The 19260-nt window shown below is 44.7% G+C and overlaps 1 protein-coding gene across 1 annotated transcript; it reads left to right on the top strand.

Annotated features, from left to right (window-relative positions):
- Positions 1-4015: 4015 nt before the first annotated feature.
- Positions 4016-18901, top strand: LOC105030862 (insulin receptor substrate 2-B). Its single transcript, XM_010904978.4, has 2 exons — positions 4016-8345; positions 17965-18901. The coding sequence occupies exons 1-2, from the start codon at positions 4373-4375 to the stop codon at positions 17967-17969; spliced, it is 3978 nt and encodes a 1325-aa protein (XP_010903280.3). The 5' UTR covers positions 4016-4372; the 3' UTR covers positions 17970-18901.
- The last annotated feature ends 359 nt before the right edge of the window (positions 18902-19260 follow it).

The following is a 19260-nucleotide window of genomic DNA, read 5'->3' as shown; positions in this document are numbered from 1 at the left end:
GGAAATATTTGCTTTTGGATATGTGTGGAAATGACCTTGTTTGGAGAATTTAACTCCAAAAAGTCTTAGGGCCCAAAACTATCAATACTGTCAGTAATTTCTTGAATTAATATTGATACACTAAAAGCGTTATTGGATTTTTCAAATATAAACAAACAATAATAAATATAATTTTTTACCTGGCATGCTTAGTTGCATTCAGAAGTCTGGTTGTTGAACTCACACCCTGCAAAAACAGCAAAACTGCTCCAGACAATATCTTTTCAGTTTTTTTGGTACAATAATATATACTGTGTTTGGCTCCAAATACGTATTTACAGTAATTATTAGCAAAAATAAACAACACAAACAATGTGTCATTTTTTAGGGTCAATCATAACGGGGAGACATACAGGTGATACACTTCATGTGTAATTAATCTAGAAAACATGAAGGTGTCACTTTTTTGATTGTATGCAGCCACATACAATTGGATAAAGCATTCTGCGAACAGGTAGCTGTTTCAGCAATGACCTATGGCTTACCCTCCTCATGGAGGGTGTCAATGAATGTCTTCTGGACAACTGTCAAGTCAGCAGTCTTCCCCATGATTGTGGTTGTGTGTACTGAAGGCTCAGGGAGTTAATTAGCTGATTAGAGCTCTTCTCAGGTCAACATTTCTGTATTATAAATGTTTTCTTCTAATAATTTGTGATACTGGATTTGTGATTTCCATGAGCTGGAAACTATAATCATCAAGATTGAAACAGAAAAGGTTTGAAATGTTTCACTTTTTGTGTAATAAATCTAGAATATATGAAGGTATCACTCTTTGATTTGAATTACGGAAGAAAATGAACTTTTCCACGATATTCATTACTACACAATTATTTCTCACACCTAAAACATTTTCACAAGTATGATGTTTTTTGCAAAACAGGTTTCAGAAGTTATGGCACTTTTCTGTGTTGATTTTGATATATTTCTGGGGTTATCGTCTTGTTGAAATGTCCATCCAAGTCTCAATCTCCTAGCAGAGGCAACCAGGTTTTGGGTTGAAATATCCTGGCACTAAGAAGAATTCATTATGCCATTGATCTTAACAAGAGCCCATGGATCAGTCTCCCAGTCCCTGTCACTGAGAAACACCCCCACAACATGATATTGCCACCATCATGTTTCCCCATAGGGATTCTATTAGTCAGGTGATGAGCTGTGCCTGGTTTCCTCTGGATGTCAACCTTGGCATTCAGGCCAAATGGTTTAATCTTGGTTTCAGACCAGATAATTGCGTTTCTCATGGTCTGAGAGTCCTTTAGGTGACTTTTGGCAAATTCCAAGTGTGGCTGTCGTGGGCCTTTTCTGAGGGCTAGCTTTTGTCTGGCCACTCTACCATAAAGGCCAACTGGTGTGTGTTGCAGAGATGGTTGTCTTCTGGAAAGTTGTACCATTTCCACACAGGAACTTTGGAGCTCTGCCAAAGTTGCTATCACCGTCCAAGTCCCTTCTCCCCCGATTGTTCAGGAAGAGTGTTCTTGGGTACCTTCAACACTGCAGAATGATTTTGCAGAGATTTGGTAATTGAGTAATTCAATGTTACATTGGTTTGTAATTGTAAATGTATCATGAGTACAGTTGGCTACACCATGAGGACCTGTCACGATCCCCACCCCGTGATTGTGTGTGTGGGTGTCAGTTTGTTTCTGTGTCTGTCTTGGTCGTCTTGGCAACCTATTTGGGGGTGTGGCGTCAACTCCTGGGTGATGCTGGTGCCAGCTGTTTCCCCTTGGTAATCACGCACCTGTTCCCGATTCCACCACTTACCGGCAGCACTTAAGCGGAGCCCTGACGTCTCGTCCCTGCTGGATCGTTAAGTCGTACCTTGTATGTCTTACTGATCCAGCCTAGCCTTAGGTTTTGCTTAGTCCCACTTACCTGCTTGTTTTGTGTTTTGTCTCACCCCGTTCTCTGCTCTGTCACAGGATTCTGCATTTCCAAACTCTTACCTGGATTTTGCCTCTACAACCGGATCAGCTACCGCGCCCTAACCTGCATTCACCTTCCTGTCTACCTGGACACCTGCAACCATCTGCACACCATTCTCCCTGCCAGCAATCTGTCCATACTCACCTCATACGTGTTTCTGTTTGACCTTTAAACCTGTCACTTCTTGTCCTTGTCTGCTTTTGGGTTCTGCTCAGGCCCTGACAGGACCACTCCTTCCACTCCTCATTAGAATTTGTGCAACAATTTCACTTTTTTATTTACGTTTGTTAGATGTAAACAAAAAATATGCCTATTAAAATCCCCATGGGCACAACCTTCAACCACTACTATCTGCCTGATAGATTAAGATAGGATATACATTTTGATTCTAACCATTAGGTTTTAGAGCGTGGGTTGACAAAGTTTAGTCAGAAGGTTACAGTGTGAATATGAGATGCGAGTGATAACTTATAGCTGGCAGGAAAAAACTGCATAAACCAATTTAATTTATACCAGTTGGTCATGCTGCTTACCAGCCGTGAAATGTATACAGGTCTTCCAGCCTTTCAAAATAATGTACATTAAAATGTTTGTTAATAGTAAGACAAATTTAGATTATAATTTCCAGACTCCCTGAGCTAAAGTACACCTGAGGAAATAGATCTAAATCCATTTGACAATAACCAGACCTCAGTAATATGTTGTAATGTTGATTAAGAAATATTTTGAGTAAGATCTGAGTACTGTAAAGTGCTTCAGTAACCAGTAGAGGACACTATTCCCATTTCTCAATCTGATGTGTAACCAAAGTAACGACAATTACAGAACAATGACTATTAAAAGCTGTGTTCTAATTAATTACAGATATATCAGCAAAGGAATAGTTCGATCCAAGAGGTCCCATGTAAAATAATACATGGAAAAATATATTGTAGAGTTTTAAATAATTTTTGGGGATAGATAAACCACAAATTATTATTACTTTAAACAAATCTCTGTGTCTCTGGGGCTTCACTAGAAAAGATATTACAGGTAAATTATTGCTCAAGTGCCAGGCAGCCATAACAAAGCAAAAACATTGCAAAGCCAACATATTTTACAGACCTTTAAAAAAAAAAAATATGTTTACCATGTGTGTATTACTGAGAACACATTCACATTTTCAGCAATGACCTGGAAGCAGTTAAGGTGGACTGATGTGCTCAGGGAGAGAATGACAGATATTTTTGCCAGTTCAGGGATTGGACCTGTCCACTGAGCAAGGGATGTTGAAAATATGTCTTCTTGGTTGAAAAGATGTTGAATAGATGTTGAAAATACCTATTTTGCTCAGCGGGTGGCAACATTTGAGTTACTATTCAGATGCTATACCAACACTGCGGCACTAAAATAATATGATTATCACCACGCAAAACAAACAAAAAACACCACATTTATATAAACACCATCCTAATTATTGTGACCCCTGGCACTTCCAATTAAGAAGATCTTAAAATAATTGGTTAGGTGCGGTCAGTTTAGTGATATCTCCCCCTGCAATTACAATGCTTTTAGGAGAGCCCAGTTTTTTTGGAATCTGCACATGAACTAAGTGCGAGATAAAAGGGTCAAAGGGTTTGTTGTGAGGCTTGTTTTGCCCAAGTTCTAGTTAGGATCCCAGTTGGAAAGGAGGAACTTGCAATTTGCGGGAGGGTATTTTTCAACTAAAACGTGTCCACACACTATGATTAGATAACCTCAACGTCAATCCACTTTATTATCCAATGAGAGTGGTAGCATCAACATATACAGATCATTATTCCTTTATCATCAGTGGCCAGTTATCTGTCGATCATATACGTAACGTACCCTCCTCTTTTTACATTAATGAAACTCCTTGCGTTATTATTGGTGCGCCGTGTTGACGTAGAACACCAAAAGCCTACAACAATTGGTTTGTTTGCCTGTCAACGCTTGTCAACTTATCTAAACATCCAATGAAAATCATAGTCTGGATCATTGTTCCTCCTGCTTGGACATGACGCACGGGTCACGTGTTGTTTGTGCTCTGCTCTGTAGAGATGTGTAGCTACACAGAGGTAGAAGGGGATAGATTGCTAGCCAGCTAACGGTAGCTAGCTAGCTTGGATTCCAACGATTAAAGAAACCGGGGTGAACGTGGTTATGGTGCACTCGGCGGGCTTAATTTCCTAAAGCCCTTATTGGATACCAATTTTTCACGAAGAGGCTTGGACCGGCCCTTTTAATCCATCCAACAAATTGCTGCTTGGATTGTATCGTTAGCTAACCATCGCGCCGTGTAGCTACAGCACAACACAGAGCCAGCCGGAGCCCGTCTCCAAAACAAGAATGGGGTCCAGGTCCACAGCACGGCTTAGGTAAAGTGACCTTTGGTTGTGTTCTCTAAATGGCAAATTTCATGAATTACCAGGAAAGCAAGGCCACTATGTTGTTGGTGGAGACGCAACAGAGAGGCATCGGGACGAAACCAGCGGCTTCGACAGCCAACGGCGACACCTCAATCGGGGAACCCCCTTCCCCGTTGTTGAATATCGGTGGTGGCAGCGGAGTACGTTTCCATCAACACTTGCCGCCCTCCAACCACCACAGCCACCATCACTACCCCCAGAGCTCGTTACCCAAAGAACAACAACAACCGCTGTCGCACCACTACCAGGCAGCGAGTCCTCAACAGCAACATCTCTCCGGCGAAAACATAACGGAGTCCCCGTTAAGAAAAGCCCCCGCGTCGTCTTTGAATCTAGTACATGAGGACCCCGCTGCTAGCCACCACGCACTCGCCGCGTCGGTAAACGCTGCGTCTGCCGCTATACAATTAGCTGCGAGTGCTAACATTAGCGTGGCTACCTCAGAAGTTGTTGTGGACGACATTCGGAAGTGTGGCTACCTGCGGAAACAAAAGCACGGGCACAAGAGATTTTTCGTGCTTAGAGCAGCCAGCCACCTAGGCCTCAGCCGGCTGGAGTACTATGACAGCGAGAAAAAATTCCGTAATAGCCTGCGGTCTGCTGCTGCGGCTGCTGCGACCGGTGCAGTTGCCCCTTCTCCTCCGAAACGGGTGATCTATCTGTATCAGTGCTTTACCGTCAACAAAAGAGCGGATTCCAAGAACAAACACCTCATAGCCCTCTATACTAAGGATGAATACTTTGCTATTGTGGCTGAAAATGAGCAGGAGCAAGAGGACTGGTTTGTAGCACTGAGTGAACTGATGAGTGAGGGGAAAAAGGGCCACTGCGACTCTGACGAGTTGGATGATGGCTACGGTACAGTCACACCAGGTACGGTTTTCAAAGAGGTGTGGCAGGTGAATGTGAAACCAAAAGGGCTGGGCCAGACCAAGAACCTCACAGGTGTTTATCGCTTATGTCTCTCTACCAAAACAATCCACCTGCTTAAACTGAACTCGGAGACACCGTACGTTAATCTCCAGCTGATGAACATCAGGCGATGTGGACACTCCGAAAGCTTCTTCTTCATTGAGGTGGGTCGCTCTTCCTCTATTGGACCAGGGGAGATATGGATGCAGGTGGACGACTCCGTCGTGGCCCAGAACATGCATGAGACCATCCTTGAGACCATGAAGGCTCTGAAGGCCTTTGCTGAATTCCGCCCCCGTAGCAAGAGCCAGTCATCAGGCTCCAATCCTATTGCGTTTATCACCACACGCCGTCACCTAGGTAACCTGCCACCAAGCCAGACGGGTCTGCAGCGCCGGTCCCGGACCGAGTCAGTGGTCGGGACACCGCCGTCCAGCAAAAGCTCTGGCGCCAGCGGCTACCGCTTCAGGACGTCAAGTGAGGGCGAGGGGACCATGAACCGCCCGTTTCGCTCTGTCACTGGCAGCCTGATTCATTTGAATACTGCTCGCATCCACCTGGGGCGCCAGGAGGGCGGGGGAGGGGCTGGCAGTGCCGGGAGCTCCGCAGGCGGTGGGCGCTATGCCAGGGCGCCTCCGGGCTCCGCATACCACGCCCGCTCTGCCTCACTCCCCGTCTCGCATTTCCCCTCCACCACATCCCCCGTCAGCGTGTCAAGTAGCAGCGGGCACGGCTCAGTTTCCGACACCCTCACCAGGCCCTCCAGCGCCTCAATTTGCGGTTCCCCTTCGGACGGAGGCTTCAACTCGTCCGACGAGTATGGCTCAAGCCCTGGAGACTTCCGCTACTTCCGGGTCCGGAGCAACACACCCGACTCGCTGGGGAACACCCCGCCAATCAGAGAGGAGAACTGTCTGAGTGACTACATGGCCATGGGTTGGCACCGTGAGGTTTTCGGGGCGACTGGTGGGAGCAGCCTCGGGGGCGCAGAGACCCCCCACCGGGATGAGAGCACGTCGGCGGACGACGACCGCTCACTGAGGCGGCGGACGCACTCGTTTACCCGGCCCGGAGCCCAGGGATGCGTGGCGGTGTACCAGAAGATGACCCAGACGACCTTCTCGCTGGACGAGTCGGCAGCCTCGGGGGAGGCTCTGTCGTTGGGCCGGGTCGGCAGCGGCAACCAGCCCTCGTCGTCGTCCTCCTCGTTGCGCTCCGACTACAGCTCGTCCTCTGAGCACAGCCAAGGCCGCCCTCCCACCTCCTCGGCCAAGGAGGACAGCGGCTACATGCCTATGTTGTGCGGGGTGGCTGCCTCGCCTCGTGACCTGCCCGACTATGTGCCCATGCAGCCCGGCTCTCAGCGTCACCAACCTCCACTGACTTCCCCCCAGACTTCTAGCCAAGCCCCGCGCCCGCCCAACCAACCCACAGACCCTCACGGTTACATGATGATGTTACCGGGAGGACGGAGCTCGTCTTCCCCAGTCCAGGCCTCTCCGAGCCCCCATAGAAGGGCCGGCGACGCGGGCCCGGATGTAAGTGATGTCGTTGAGCGGCTGGAGAACGGAGGCTACATGGACATGTCATACAGTGGCGCTGTGGGGGTGCGGAAGCCCCCGAATGAGGCCGGATACTATGCACTGAGCACCGCAGAAGGTGCCCCGAAATCCTACAGCCCCTACTTCTCTCTGCCTCGCTCATACAAGGCCCCCATCGCTAGGGGAACAAGCGAGCATAACGAATACGTCCCCATGAGCTCTCCAGCCAAACCAGTCTACTCCCAGGTTGCGACCGGCAACACTGCAGAAAGGGGTAGTGTTTCGGGCCCGGATACTCCACACACTCACCCACCCCCTCCCTACGGAGCTCACCATCAGTCAGCCCACGGGGACCGACGGTCGACCCCGGTCCGGCCCAACCGCCTCCCCCTGAGCCGTCGCAGCTTCCACGGGTCACTGAGGGTCAGTGAGACGGCCGCCACCGAGGGACCCCCCAGCCCCGGGGAGTACATCAACATTGAGTTTGGGGACCGCTTCAGACCCCCCACGTCCTGCCCTCTGCCTGCCCAGGACGGCTCACCTTTGCCAGGCATGGCCGCTCAGCGCCGCTCACCTCCCCAACCTCAGAACCAGGACTATATGAGCGTGGAGGTGGGGGGTGGAGGTGGCGGGAGTGACGATGGAGGCCGTCTGGCTAAGAACCAGTCGCCCAGACCCTCTCTGGTGGCCCCCTGGAACCCACCCAGCTACATCCGACCCCTGGCCTCTGGCACCTCCCTGAGCGGTTCCCCCGGGTCATCCAGAGCTCACTGGCGGACAGGAGCCGACGACTACACCGACATGACCTTCAATCTGAGTGGGGGTGAGGGGTTGCGGAGCAGCCCTACTGCCATGCTGCAGCATCTGCTGGAGGGGCGTTACCCTCCCACCTTACCACCCCACCACACCCCCCCTCCCTCCTGCTCCGGCCCCCAGCCCGAGCTGCCCAAGGTGGTACGCGCTGACCCACAGGGCCGACGCCGGCACAGCTCCGAAACCTTCTCCTCCTCGACCACCCCAGGGGGTGGGGGAGGTGCGAACTCCACCGCCAACCCCCACCTATGCTCGGCCAACCCCCTGGCCTTAAATGGAGCCCAACTGGCCGAGGGCTCCAAGTTGACGGGCTCCTTTGACAGTGTTTGGTTGTGTGTGGAGGGTGTGGGTGGGGACTCTGCTGCTCTCCCTCCCCAGCCAGGGGCTTCTGAACCCGGCCTGGCCTCTGTCTCATCCGGGGGCCCTGCCGGCGGTCTGACGTGCAGGAACGTGTCAATGGGGTACCAGAACGGACTCAACTACATGGCCCTGGAGCTTCTAGGGGACCGGGACTCGGACCCGTTCCCTGTAGCCCAACAGCAGCAGGGGGGAGCTGGGCACGAAACCGGGCCTGGTCCTAACGTGCCCTCAGCAGGTGGCGTGGCGGTGCCTGTAATGGAGAACAATGACGCCTACACCAAGATAGACTTTACCAATTCTGACGGGATGACCGCCACATCTAAGGGTGAGTGTGTGTGTGGTGAGGGGGGTTTATGTGAAGTCCGTGAGACCCACTGCTCAAAATTGTCTTTTTGTAGGTTGTTTCCATAACACTTCAGCATTTGTGTACTTTATTAGCCTTTTAAGTTGCGTGTGTGGCCCTCCTGTTATGTCTGTGGAGATGTAGGGAGACATTCCAGCCCTGGGGAGTACCTGGTGATAATGATGAGAGGGGAGGGCTTCTCACCTGCACTCACAGACAAGCAGGAGAAGTGGTGTTGTCTTCCTCCTTTTGTTTTTTTCCCCCTACAAATGAGTCAGCAACATGCCCATGCTGTAGGTGTGTCAGTCTGGAGTTAAAGCCTAACACTGTGGATGATCAACTGGGGGTAAAAACTCCCTCTTTCTCCAGAAGTTACATTAAGTGGTGTACAGTTTTACAGTTAGGAGCTGACATGGTTGGTTTGGTTTGACAGCCAGTGAGGAAAGAGGGTGTCAGCCTAGCGAACACATGTCGCCGCGACCTGCCTGCGTGCTCACTGAGTGCATTCAGTGCTAAGTGTAGTCCATACAATGTTAAGTGAGAAAAGCATCCGTCTGTCCCTCTTGACTTGCCTCATCAGCCTTGAGCCTAGTATTTCACTGCGACGCTGATCCAGTGAGCCATCTAATGACGGACAGACACAGACCTGTGACCCTAAAGTAATCAGTCGGTAATCATGTGCCCAGGTATTAGTAGTGAGGCTGAGTCACATGTAGCTGGGGCCCCAAACGAACAAAGGTGTCAGTGAGTATGTTTATTAACTCTCGTCCGGGACTAGTGCTGGTTACAGTTAATATTATAGTTTTACAGAAACGATATTCCCCCACCACATCTCCATAAATATTTTTCTCATTTCTTTTAAGGTAGACCAACCTATTTATTTTTTACAGATGCACGTTTTGTTTATGATTTACTAGGTGGTTAAAATGTGTTGTGTTTTACTAAATCCGGTATGTAACGATCCATGAATTGGTAACTGAATGACTGCAGTTGAATTGGCTTGAAAGGTAACTGATAGTTGTCACAAACCGCAAATAGGTCAACTGCTTCACAGTCAGGAGAACATCTCTCTATCCAGGTTATATCATTCGTACTAAAACCTAACAAAGAACCCTATTAGCCTACTACTTTTCATTTGCCCTTCCTAGTGTCTTTCACCACTGAGCCGCTTCCTATAGCGGATTATGTTTCATACGTTTTGACCAAGTCTGCCCAATTATAAACGTGTTTCAGAAGTCTTGTAGTCACCCTACAGTACCTGGTGGTCCTTTTAATATATTTGTCCTGAGAACCTGGTAGTCATGTCATTTTAATCGACAACCTAGGCTACATATTTGCTTTTGTCAGAATGTTATCTGATGTTATACAGCTGAGACCACTGCACCTTTTTCTTTCCTTTCCCAAAAAGTCGAAAAGGGCGGTTTTGAGTGAGCAACAGAGGGGTTGAAATTAAGAGACCACTGCAAATTGAACATTTCTGTTCCTCACTTTTTTGGAAAGGAATTAAAACGTTTTTTTTTGCAGAGCTATACCTTCTTGAAGGTCAGTGAAGCAATCACATTAGACAAGCGAACAACATTACCATGTATTCCATGGTCAATTAGTCCAAATTGCTCATTCTTGATGAAGAATATTGACTAGCTTACTGCTAAAAAGCATGGCAAATACAGTGCTCCATATTGAAAATACTGTTTGTTTTTAGATAATGAAATAATGTATTGAGTAGACTAGATGTTCCTTATCATTTCACTATACACTTCCCCCCCCCATTTTGGTTGTTTACATTCAGGCTATTTAATTAAAAAAATAAAAACAGTATAGTGAAAGTATAGCGTATATAACCTGATCAGTACTGTAAAGCTTAGTACAGTATGGTACCAGTTAGTACAGTAGTATTAGTGAACATTGGTAGAGAATAGAGATTAGTACATTATGGTATACGTTAATACAGTAGTATTAGTAAACAAAGCTGGAGATACAGTAAGGTAGAGGTTGCAGTACAGTAGAGATTAGTACAATAGTAACAAAGATTAGTGCAGAACAGTATGATGGATATTAAAACAGTAGACGTTTGTACACTAGTATCAGTAAAGAACAGTAGCTAATTAGTACAGTAGATTGTTAGTACAGTGCCAGATTAGTACGATCTATCTTTAGTACAGAATATTAGAGTAGAATAGATTTTATTGCTTTTAAAATGTCTTTAATCTAAAGAAAACTATGCCTTTTGTTTGTGTATTTGTAATTGACCCTGAATGCGTCATAATGGAAACAACATGCTCTTGCTGTACCGCTGCCACATCTAATTTTTTTCTTCCAGTCTTGTGATGTAAACCATACTGTCAACAGTGAGAATAAGACCATGTTAATTCAGTTAATGCGCCAACTCAGGGGTACTCAAGTGAAAAATTGACCATCTTCTGTGAACCAATTTTTTGTCAAACAGCGTGTTATTCTTCATGTACTCTGATCATTCAACACCCTTTGATATACCCATGGCTCACTTCTAGGCCCCAGTCCCCAGTTTGAGAAATCCTGCACTATAAGTGTGACTGATCTTACTTTACTGACTTGTCCTTGCACTTTCTGAGGCTGTTGCTCTCTCTTGCTTGGAGAAAATGTGCATATAATTATTAGAAAATCAAGGGCTGTCTAACATCTCTATATCGACATCATCGCTGGCTACAATTCTAGAAAATAATAATGATGATAAAACAGGTTGTTTGGGTCATTGGGTAATATCAAGATAATCCCCACATTCCCCAGAGAGTGCCTGTTAAGTCCCATTTTGAGTTATCGGTGCACATCCACTGTTCACAGCCCAGCAGGAAATTCTAAACGTTCTGGCCTGGAATCAAACTACCAGTATAGTATTTGCTTTGCAACAGTTTGGGTTTGTCTAAAGAGCCTGCTATTTTTTTTTATACAATGTTTTTGGAGTATTACCATTAATTATCTGCACAAGATTGGGACTGATACTCCAGGAAACTAACATTAAGTAATGGGGTCAGTTTGACAAATCCCATTTTAGACACGCCTAACCATTCAACTGTATTTCTTTAGTCTTACTATTTTCCACATTGTAGAATAAAATTGAAGACATCAAAACTATTTAATGACATGTAATTATGCAGCAACCAAAAAATAGTTACATTTCGTATCGCAGATTCTTCAAAGTTGATTTTGTTGAACACATTTTTTGGTTACTATATGGTTCCATATGCATTATTCCATAGCTAGGATGTCTTCACTATTATTCTACAATGTGGAAAATAGTATAAATAAAAAACTACTCAAATGGGTAGGTGTGTCCAAATGTTTGACTGATACTGTATATCACCGTGATTCCACGCATCCTATGCAGCAGAACTTCCCTTTTTAAATCTCTGGAACAGGTGGTTTGAAAAGAATGCTAACTAGTTGTTGAATGCTCCCCCGTAAACATAACAAAACAATGTAATCTAGATTACTAGTAAGGCATTGATATCAACGATATTCCTAATTATTTGTTCGGCCAGGGCTCTGCATATACAGCTAGCCTTTTCTTCAGTAGAACAAGTGCCTGTTAGTTACATTGATTCCTGAATCATCACAAAAAATATTGAAAATATCTTAAATATCGAAAATCTATTTAATGAACATATGGGAAACAATGTATAGTACTATATATTGTTTATCAGTACAGTAGACATTAGCACGGTACAGATACTGATCATATTACGCCATTATAAAAGGGAGCGCGTGTATGTGGAGAAGGGGACATATTGCAGGGAGGAGAAGGGGATCTTAAGGTAGAATATTATGATTTAAGTTTATGTATGAAATATTCCCAATAACAGTAGTGTACGCTAGTATATTTTATTATTAAATCTCAATGTGTAGCTGTCAAATGACAGTGTACACTTCTACATCTGTGGGCCTTCTTAGGATACATAACAATTCATACTTCACATATGGACGCATTTATTTCTCTACAGTAAAGATCCAGGACCTGAGATAATTCTGTTCATCACTTTGTTAGTCACCAGAGTCAATCCATTTCCCTTACAATAGGGGTGTCTGTGGACCTGAGATGTAATTCTGTTTGTTAGTCACCAGAGTCAATCCATTTCCCTTACAATAGGGGTGTGTGTGGACCTGAGATGTAATTCTGTTTGTTGGTCAACCGAGTCAATCCATTTCCCTTACAATAGGGGTGTCTGTGGACCTGAGATGTAATTCTGTTTGTTGGTCAACAGAGTCAATCCATTTCCTTTACTGTAGTTTAGTAACCGTGTGTGTACTGAAGCCAAACTCGCTCTCACACACATGTAAATACTTCTGTGTGTGTGCACGTTGAATCATGTGGAGGGTCTTTGATGTGCTCTAATTGGCCCAGCGTGCTGTGGCACCACAGAAAACACATCATCACACAGGAATGCACTTCCTGTGACCTGCCCCTGGCAGACAGGCACACCTGACTCCCTTTCAGTACCCAGTTTAGTTTTTTATGGTTTGAAAGCACAGGCCACCGGGTCCTGTTTTTTTTTTTTTTTTACAGCATTCTGTTGCAAAAAATAAAAAACGTTTGAAACCGAGTGAAACAGGGATGTAGGCTATGATCCAAAGTTTTACAACGACAGGGCAGGTTTTCATTCTGGTTTTGCTAGGTGTGCCGTGTGGGTGTTCAAAGCATAGGTGTAAGTCCCCTCTTGTGGTAGTTAGAAAGGGTTGCGCATGTGTTAATGGTCGGTCAACTAAGCTGCAACCGTTCCTTCTACCGTGACATCCACAGGAAAGCTGCAGAGCAGGGTGGGTAAAACCTTTGGCTCAAGGGCCATAGTGTAATTTATACGGGCCGCACAAATGTTTATTTTAGGGACTGATCTGTTGTCAAAAAAGAATTTGGTTAACCGAAAAAGGGACTTTGAATGTGGTATAATCCTCTGTGCCAGGCACGTGTTTGGTCATTTTTAGACAGTTCTAAGAGGCCTCGTTATTTTTTTACACAAAATAATCATTCACCCTCATGTAGAGTGTGTTAACTAGCTGTGTTAGCCATGTATATAAAGGGTTGGCTAGCTGGCTGCTCTTTCAAACCTCATCCATTTGTACAGTAGGCACCAGTGTCTGACAGTCCAGTATGGGACTTGGAGCTGTTAAAGTCCCGTAGAGTGTTTGTTAACTACCCTTTCCTATCCCACCTCCATCTATATTTACGGCTTTATTTTCAGACTGACACTTATTTATGAGCTGGGCCTAGCTGTAGGCATGTGTGCCCGAGTCCCAAATAGCTCCCTAGTTCCTATATAGGGGCACTACTTTTGACTAGACAGCCCCATGGGCCCGATCAAAAGTAGTGCATTACATGGGTTGCTATTTGAGACGTCGGATGTACACTGGCCCTAAAGGAGGAAGCCTCCTAGGCAGAGGCGATTGGATCACCTTTCCTGTGGGTTGGTGTATGTGTGTGGGGGTGTGTGTTGAACCTAAACTCACCCTCACACACTCTGACGCAAATACATGCACAGATGTTAATATAATCAGGTTCTGTGAAATGAGTGTGTGTCAAATGGATACCTCTGTCATGAATTGCCCTATTGCTTTATATTTAGCCAGTTGTTGATATGCTACTGTGGAAACGACAATATACAACATATATCTAGTACAGTATTGTTATAGCGAAACCCCTTGGTGTTATCAAGTTTCCATGGCATGGCCTCTGCTGTTACTTTGACTAGTCCTACTAGTGTCAGGACTTGCTAGCTATATTAGTGTATTGTGTTTGACATAGCTAGGTAAACACCTCCTGTTTCAATGAGTCAAGGGTAGTGTATTTTCTCAGATAGGCTGGGAGAATATTAGCCCAGTGACTAATAGGCTAGCTTGCTGTTCACTCTGTATGCCTTTGTGTGTGTCAATGTGCGGTCAATGGTTTTTCATAACCTTCGGAAAGTTGGATGACTGACTAACACGCCACGCTGGGGAGTAAATATTCTCTCTTATTTACTTAGGCAGACGATGTGATGTGAATAATATAAATTCAGTTGAGTAATCAACTATTTAGGTTGCCATGTGCCTAACATTGAAAAACGTCAGGTCATGTTGGTAATGTCTAAGTGTTCCATTTCTCAGCTATCCATTCACTGCCATTGAATTGTTAAGTTTCCCTATGCTGGACCTTAAAGGTCTATCAGTTGCCTATTCACTGGATTGGACCTCCATCACTCGGTTGCGTTGTTGCTATTGTGGTCAACATTCTACAGAAGCCACAGTCATAGATGATCAAAAGTGGAACAAGACTAATGACTTGAAACAGGTTCTATTAACTGTTTAGTCTGATTTGTGCTATAGGGTATGAAAAATGATAAAATCGCTAAAGTAGGCAAACATTTAGTAGAAAAGGTTGCCATCATAATCATGACATCAGATGTCAGTGTTGTCATTACCCTGCAGTCAGTCAAAAATAGCTAGAGATAATGTTAGTCAGCTCAAATTCAGTGGACATCTGTCAATCCTAGCTGACTATTTAAACTTAGACTGCATCTAAAATCTATTTAGTTACTTTACATTACTAACACAGGATCACACTACCAATTATCTTCCTTCTTTATCATGTTTTCTAACCACCTTAATTCCAAATCTTGACCAGGTCCAGTAGGGTTGTGTTGATTAGAATGCAGTTGTGAATCAACCCTAAAACCTATGTTCAAAATAATATTGTGAACAATTATGAAACCCATTGATAGTGTAGAGTTTTTAATAAATCTTTTTTTTTTTTATCAGTGTAATTTGTATGATAGGTTAAAAGGACAACGCCTGTCTTATTTCACGACAACACATGCCTCCCCCCAATTATGTAGAATTAGCATTTCCCTAAGATCCTCCAACACCTCTAACCATCCACAATATTTGACTCCTGGTCTAAAAGTGACAGGATTCATTTACTGTTGTGTTCTGTATCTGGGAGACACTATTCCTCTACCTCCATGCAGGATTCCATTACAGAATTGTGACGTCATCAATTAGAATGTTCCGACTTCCAAACATAGAATCAGAATGGAATGGAATTTCAAGTCTCCATAATGAGCTGGCTTGAAAAGGTCAGTCCTTGTCAGGCAGTAGAATATAGTGTTGTTGTTTCATCGGTGCTTTGTATCATGCAAAAGTTATTCTACTCTAGGATGGGTGTGTTTTTTACTTTGCTGTACTGTATTTTGTATGTATACGCTACACCAGCACCAGATGATGCCATTGATCAACCATGTGTGTGATTTTACTGTGTTGATGTTCCTCCCCAGAGGTTTGAACCTTTCTGGATTTACAACCTTCAGATGGTCTTGATAAAGGATTAGGTTTGAACTTGTGAAGCTCCTTCCCTATAGGAATGTGATGTTAGCTAGATTTTATTAGCCATGTGAAAACATGACCGAATGGGTCATGGATAGTAGAGAATAACTTGTTTATGTTTTCGCTGTGTGTATGTGTTGGCATGGCTGGTTACTTGCACCCTTGCATCCACTTCTATTGATCCATCCTAACCATATTCCACTCGTATTCCACAACACAAAGAAATGGAGAAAGACAGACATTACTCCCCGACCCTATTAAATCATAAGTAGCAGCAGGTAGCCAAAACGTTGCCACCTCTGCCATGGGAGGATGAGAAGGGTGGAAAGGAGTATATAAGTGAGTGAGATTAATTAGTCCACAATGTAGCTTGGCAAGTTCCTTCTCTACGTCCTCCTCCGTATGGCTTCAGGAATTTTTTTAATATATTCAATTCACACACAATAATTGTTTGTTGCATGAAAGAAGAACAATGCATACTCTCTCTGTTGCGCGTTGGTGGCCATCTTGACCTTTTTATCTTTTTTTGTGATTGTGCTAAAAAAAAAAAGAGAGAACTCGGGACAAGGACCAGAGATTGGGGCAAAGAACAGGTTGAGGGTAAAAGGTAAACAGATATGATGGAAGGATGAGGGACCCATTGAAGAGTCAGAAAAGGATAAAGGGATGATGGAGGAGTGTGTGCACAATGGGACAATGTCTAAGGTAGCTATGACATTAGCTAGCTTGCTAATATATTAGGTAGCATTCAATTTAACTGGCGAGCTTTAGCCTTGGTTTATTAACCCAAGTTTTGACCAGGAAAACAACACTCACCCATCTAATGTAGCATTAGTTGGCTTCACTGCCAATAATGTTGAAAAGAACTGGTAATTTACTTGCTAGCCTAGGAGCTTCTGAAGAAACTGAACGTGTGTGTGTGTGTGCGTTTTTTTTATGTATATGTGTATATGTGTATATGTATATATTATATGTATATATAATATGTATATGTATATATAATATGTATGTATGTATATATATGTGTGTAAAATATTTTATTTATTACTAAGAAAACCAAAGTAAAACATTCCTTGCAGGTGTCAGGTCATTTATGGTAGTAGAACAGTAAACATCTTAAGACCCCTGTAACATGGATGTAGATTAATAAAGCATGGTATTATAAAGGGGGGAAAAAGTCTGAATATCAAAACGCTCCACTGATTGAACAGTGTCAACAGTTGTAATGTGTGTAGTGAACTTATGTCAGCTGGCTGGCATTTGCTGTCAGGGCCTTGGCACCCCGCCTAGAGGGATCTAGCTAGGGGAAACACTGGCCCAAGCACCTGGCTAGGTGTTAATGCCTTAGGTGTTATGTGGAAATATGTAGGCGTTTTATTCCAGCTGGGGGTGTTTTTGTTTCACAGATAAAATTAAGACCAGAAGTTTTCAGTCACAAAATGTAAAACATGAACAATTGCAATTACTAGGACCTTTTGCTAAGTCTTCAGAATGACAAAGTCTGTTACCAGCTCAAGGGTTAGGTTTGGAGTAAAAGTAAATTTTGGGGTTGCTTTTAAAGTTTTGGCATATTGAGGTTAAGGTTAGGGAACGGGTATTCTTTAGGTTTTCTGGTTTGTACAAGGATATAAATTCAAAACTGTGTGTGTGTGTGCAGGGTTCAGCTGAGGCCAGAGTGCTGTAGTGGTCGGAGCCTGAGGAGATTGTTATGGTCAAAGTCAACTGCCGTGAAAAGAACACAAAGACCTCTGTCCATCGCCCCTTTTTCTCCTTCTTTCTCTCTCGCACTCATCTCTTTGTGTCTCGCTTTTGGTCACCCTCTTTCTCCCATCTCTCCCCTCCTTCCTCTCTCTCCCTCTCACCATCTATCTCTGTCTACCATTCTGTTTCCCCCTCTCCCTCCCCCCTCTACTTTTCCTCCCCTCCTCTGTAACAAACAGACCGATACAAAGCGTCAGCCTGCATTCCTGTCGCTCCATCCCGTCCACAGCTGAAGCCCTCTCTCAAAGCATCCGTATTGTGGGCCTGCATCCATTGTTATGACAGTACAAAGCCCCTATCAAAGCCCTGCTCAGGGTCAACCGGGCCAGCCCTAAAACACACACACGCACATGTGAGGGGTTCGAGTTCTGGCAAGGGGTTAGGACTGGGTTCTTACTGGCCCTGTGTGTGTTTTGGTTAAACAAGGTTCATTGAGGTCATGAGGGGAATGCTTCTTTACCAACTGATTCAGTAAACTGATTCTCTCTCTTCTCTCCATCTCTTTTTCCAGACTGAAGATGGATGGATGGATAGATGCCCCCCACGCCTTGACCTTAAACCCGTTAACCTCAATGCCAAGGCTTACCCACAAGGTCACGCCTCCCTCTGAGCAACAGCAACAACATCACGAAGACGACGGAAGGCGAAAATGGACGGCGCTCGCGTTTGAGTGTTTTTCTTTCTTGCGACTTATTGTTTGAGACTTTGTGTTCATGGCTGGTTTTGAGGCTACTCTCGACGTTAAAGGACTTTGGCTACGAAGACATGCATTTCAGTTGACCATACAAAAAGGGAGCTTCGCTCAAACACTTTAGAGTATGACTGTATAGTAAGAATAATCATATTAATAATAATACCTGTACAGATTGGTCAGTAGAGTTGACTCTAAGCGCTCTTAGGGTTTACTCATTTTTTCTCATTGAGAAAAGGCTAAATGTATTTATTGCCACAATAGTGCATTTCTTATTATAACACAATGAAGTATTTTTGTATTAGCTAGCAGCAAATGGTACTGGACTTGACGGTAGTCCTTGTTTTCCTGGTGAAAAAAGATTTTCTGTAAAAGAAGCAGGTACTTTATTTCCACTTAAAGGTCCTTATTAGCACAGGTCTAGTATAATGTGCGTGTGGCACTCACACCTACACACACCCACACTTACATACCTGGCTGCTTGTTTCTCCACTTTAGGCTACACTGACTGACTACACACACAGACGTCAGTGTTTCCCGTTTAGGCTAGGCAACCCCCTCACCCCCCCATTTGTGATAGGCCTAGTCTGTCAGTAGGGCTTGGTGACGTTTGCGGTTCTAGTAAACTAACTCCACACCACTAAGATTCAATGTCCTGGCCATACCTGCCCCTCAGCCTCTAACCTCCCTGCTTACGCACGCTAGGCCTATCACATTGCCAAATATGTCAGCTGGATGTTGTTACGGGGGGGGGGGGGGGGGGTTCACAGAACACCGCTCAGAGACATCACTTTAGGGTGAGCGTTGGGAAATGTAGCTATAATAAAGGGTTACAAAACGAACCAACCTGGAACAAGTAATGGTACGACATTGAAGGTCCAATGCTTTGCTTGGAATCAGTTGCTTTGTTCACCTCAACACAACAGCAGGCCTCATATCAGACATATAGCCAAAACGCACTACTTGAGAACAGAGGACTGACGCGAGTGACCATTTAACCTCTGACAGCCAGCTGTAGGTTTTCTTTTCTGAGGTTCAGTATTTTGACTCAAGCGTGCCATGCTTTTGCTTTTAATTCCACCCCCCCCCCCCCTTTTTTTTTTCTTCATTCCAGCT

Source organism: Esox lucius, chromosome 24 (genome assembly GCF_011004845.1).
Source record: "Esox lucius isolate fEsoLuc1 chromosome 24, fEsoLuc1.pri, whole genome shotgun sequence".
NCBI lineage: Eukaryota > Metazoa > Chordata > Actinopteri > Esociformes > Esocidae > Esox > Esox lucius.
The sequence above is the reverse complement of the archived record's forward strand: the minus strand, read 5'-3'. Positions and strand labels throughout refer to the sequence as shown.

Excerpts from the sequence above, each read along its gene's own strand:
- LOC105030862 (XM_010904978.4), top strand. The coding sequence starts at position 4,373 with ATGGCAAATTTCATGAATTACCAGGAAAGCAAGGCCACTATGTTGTTG.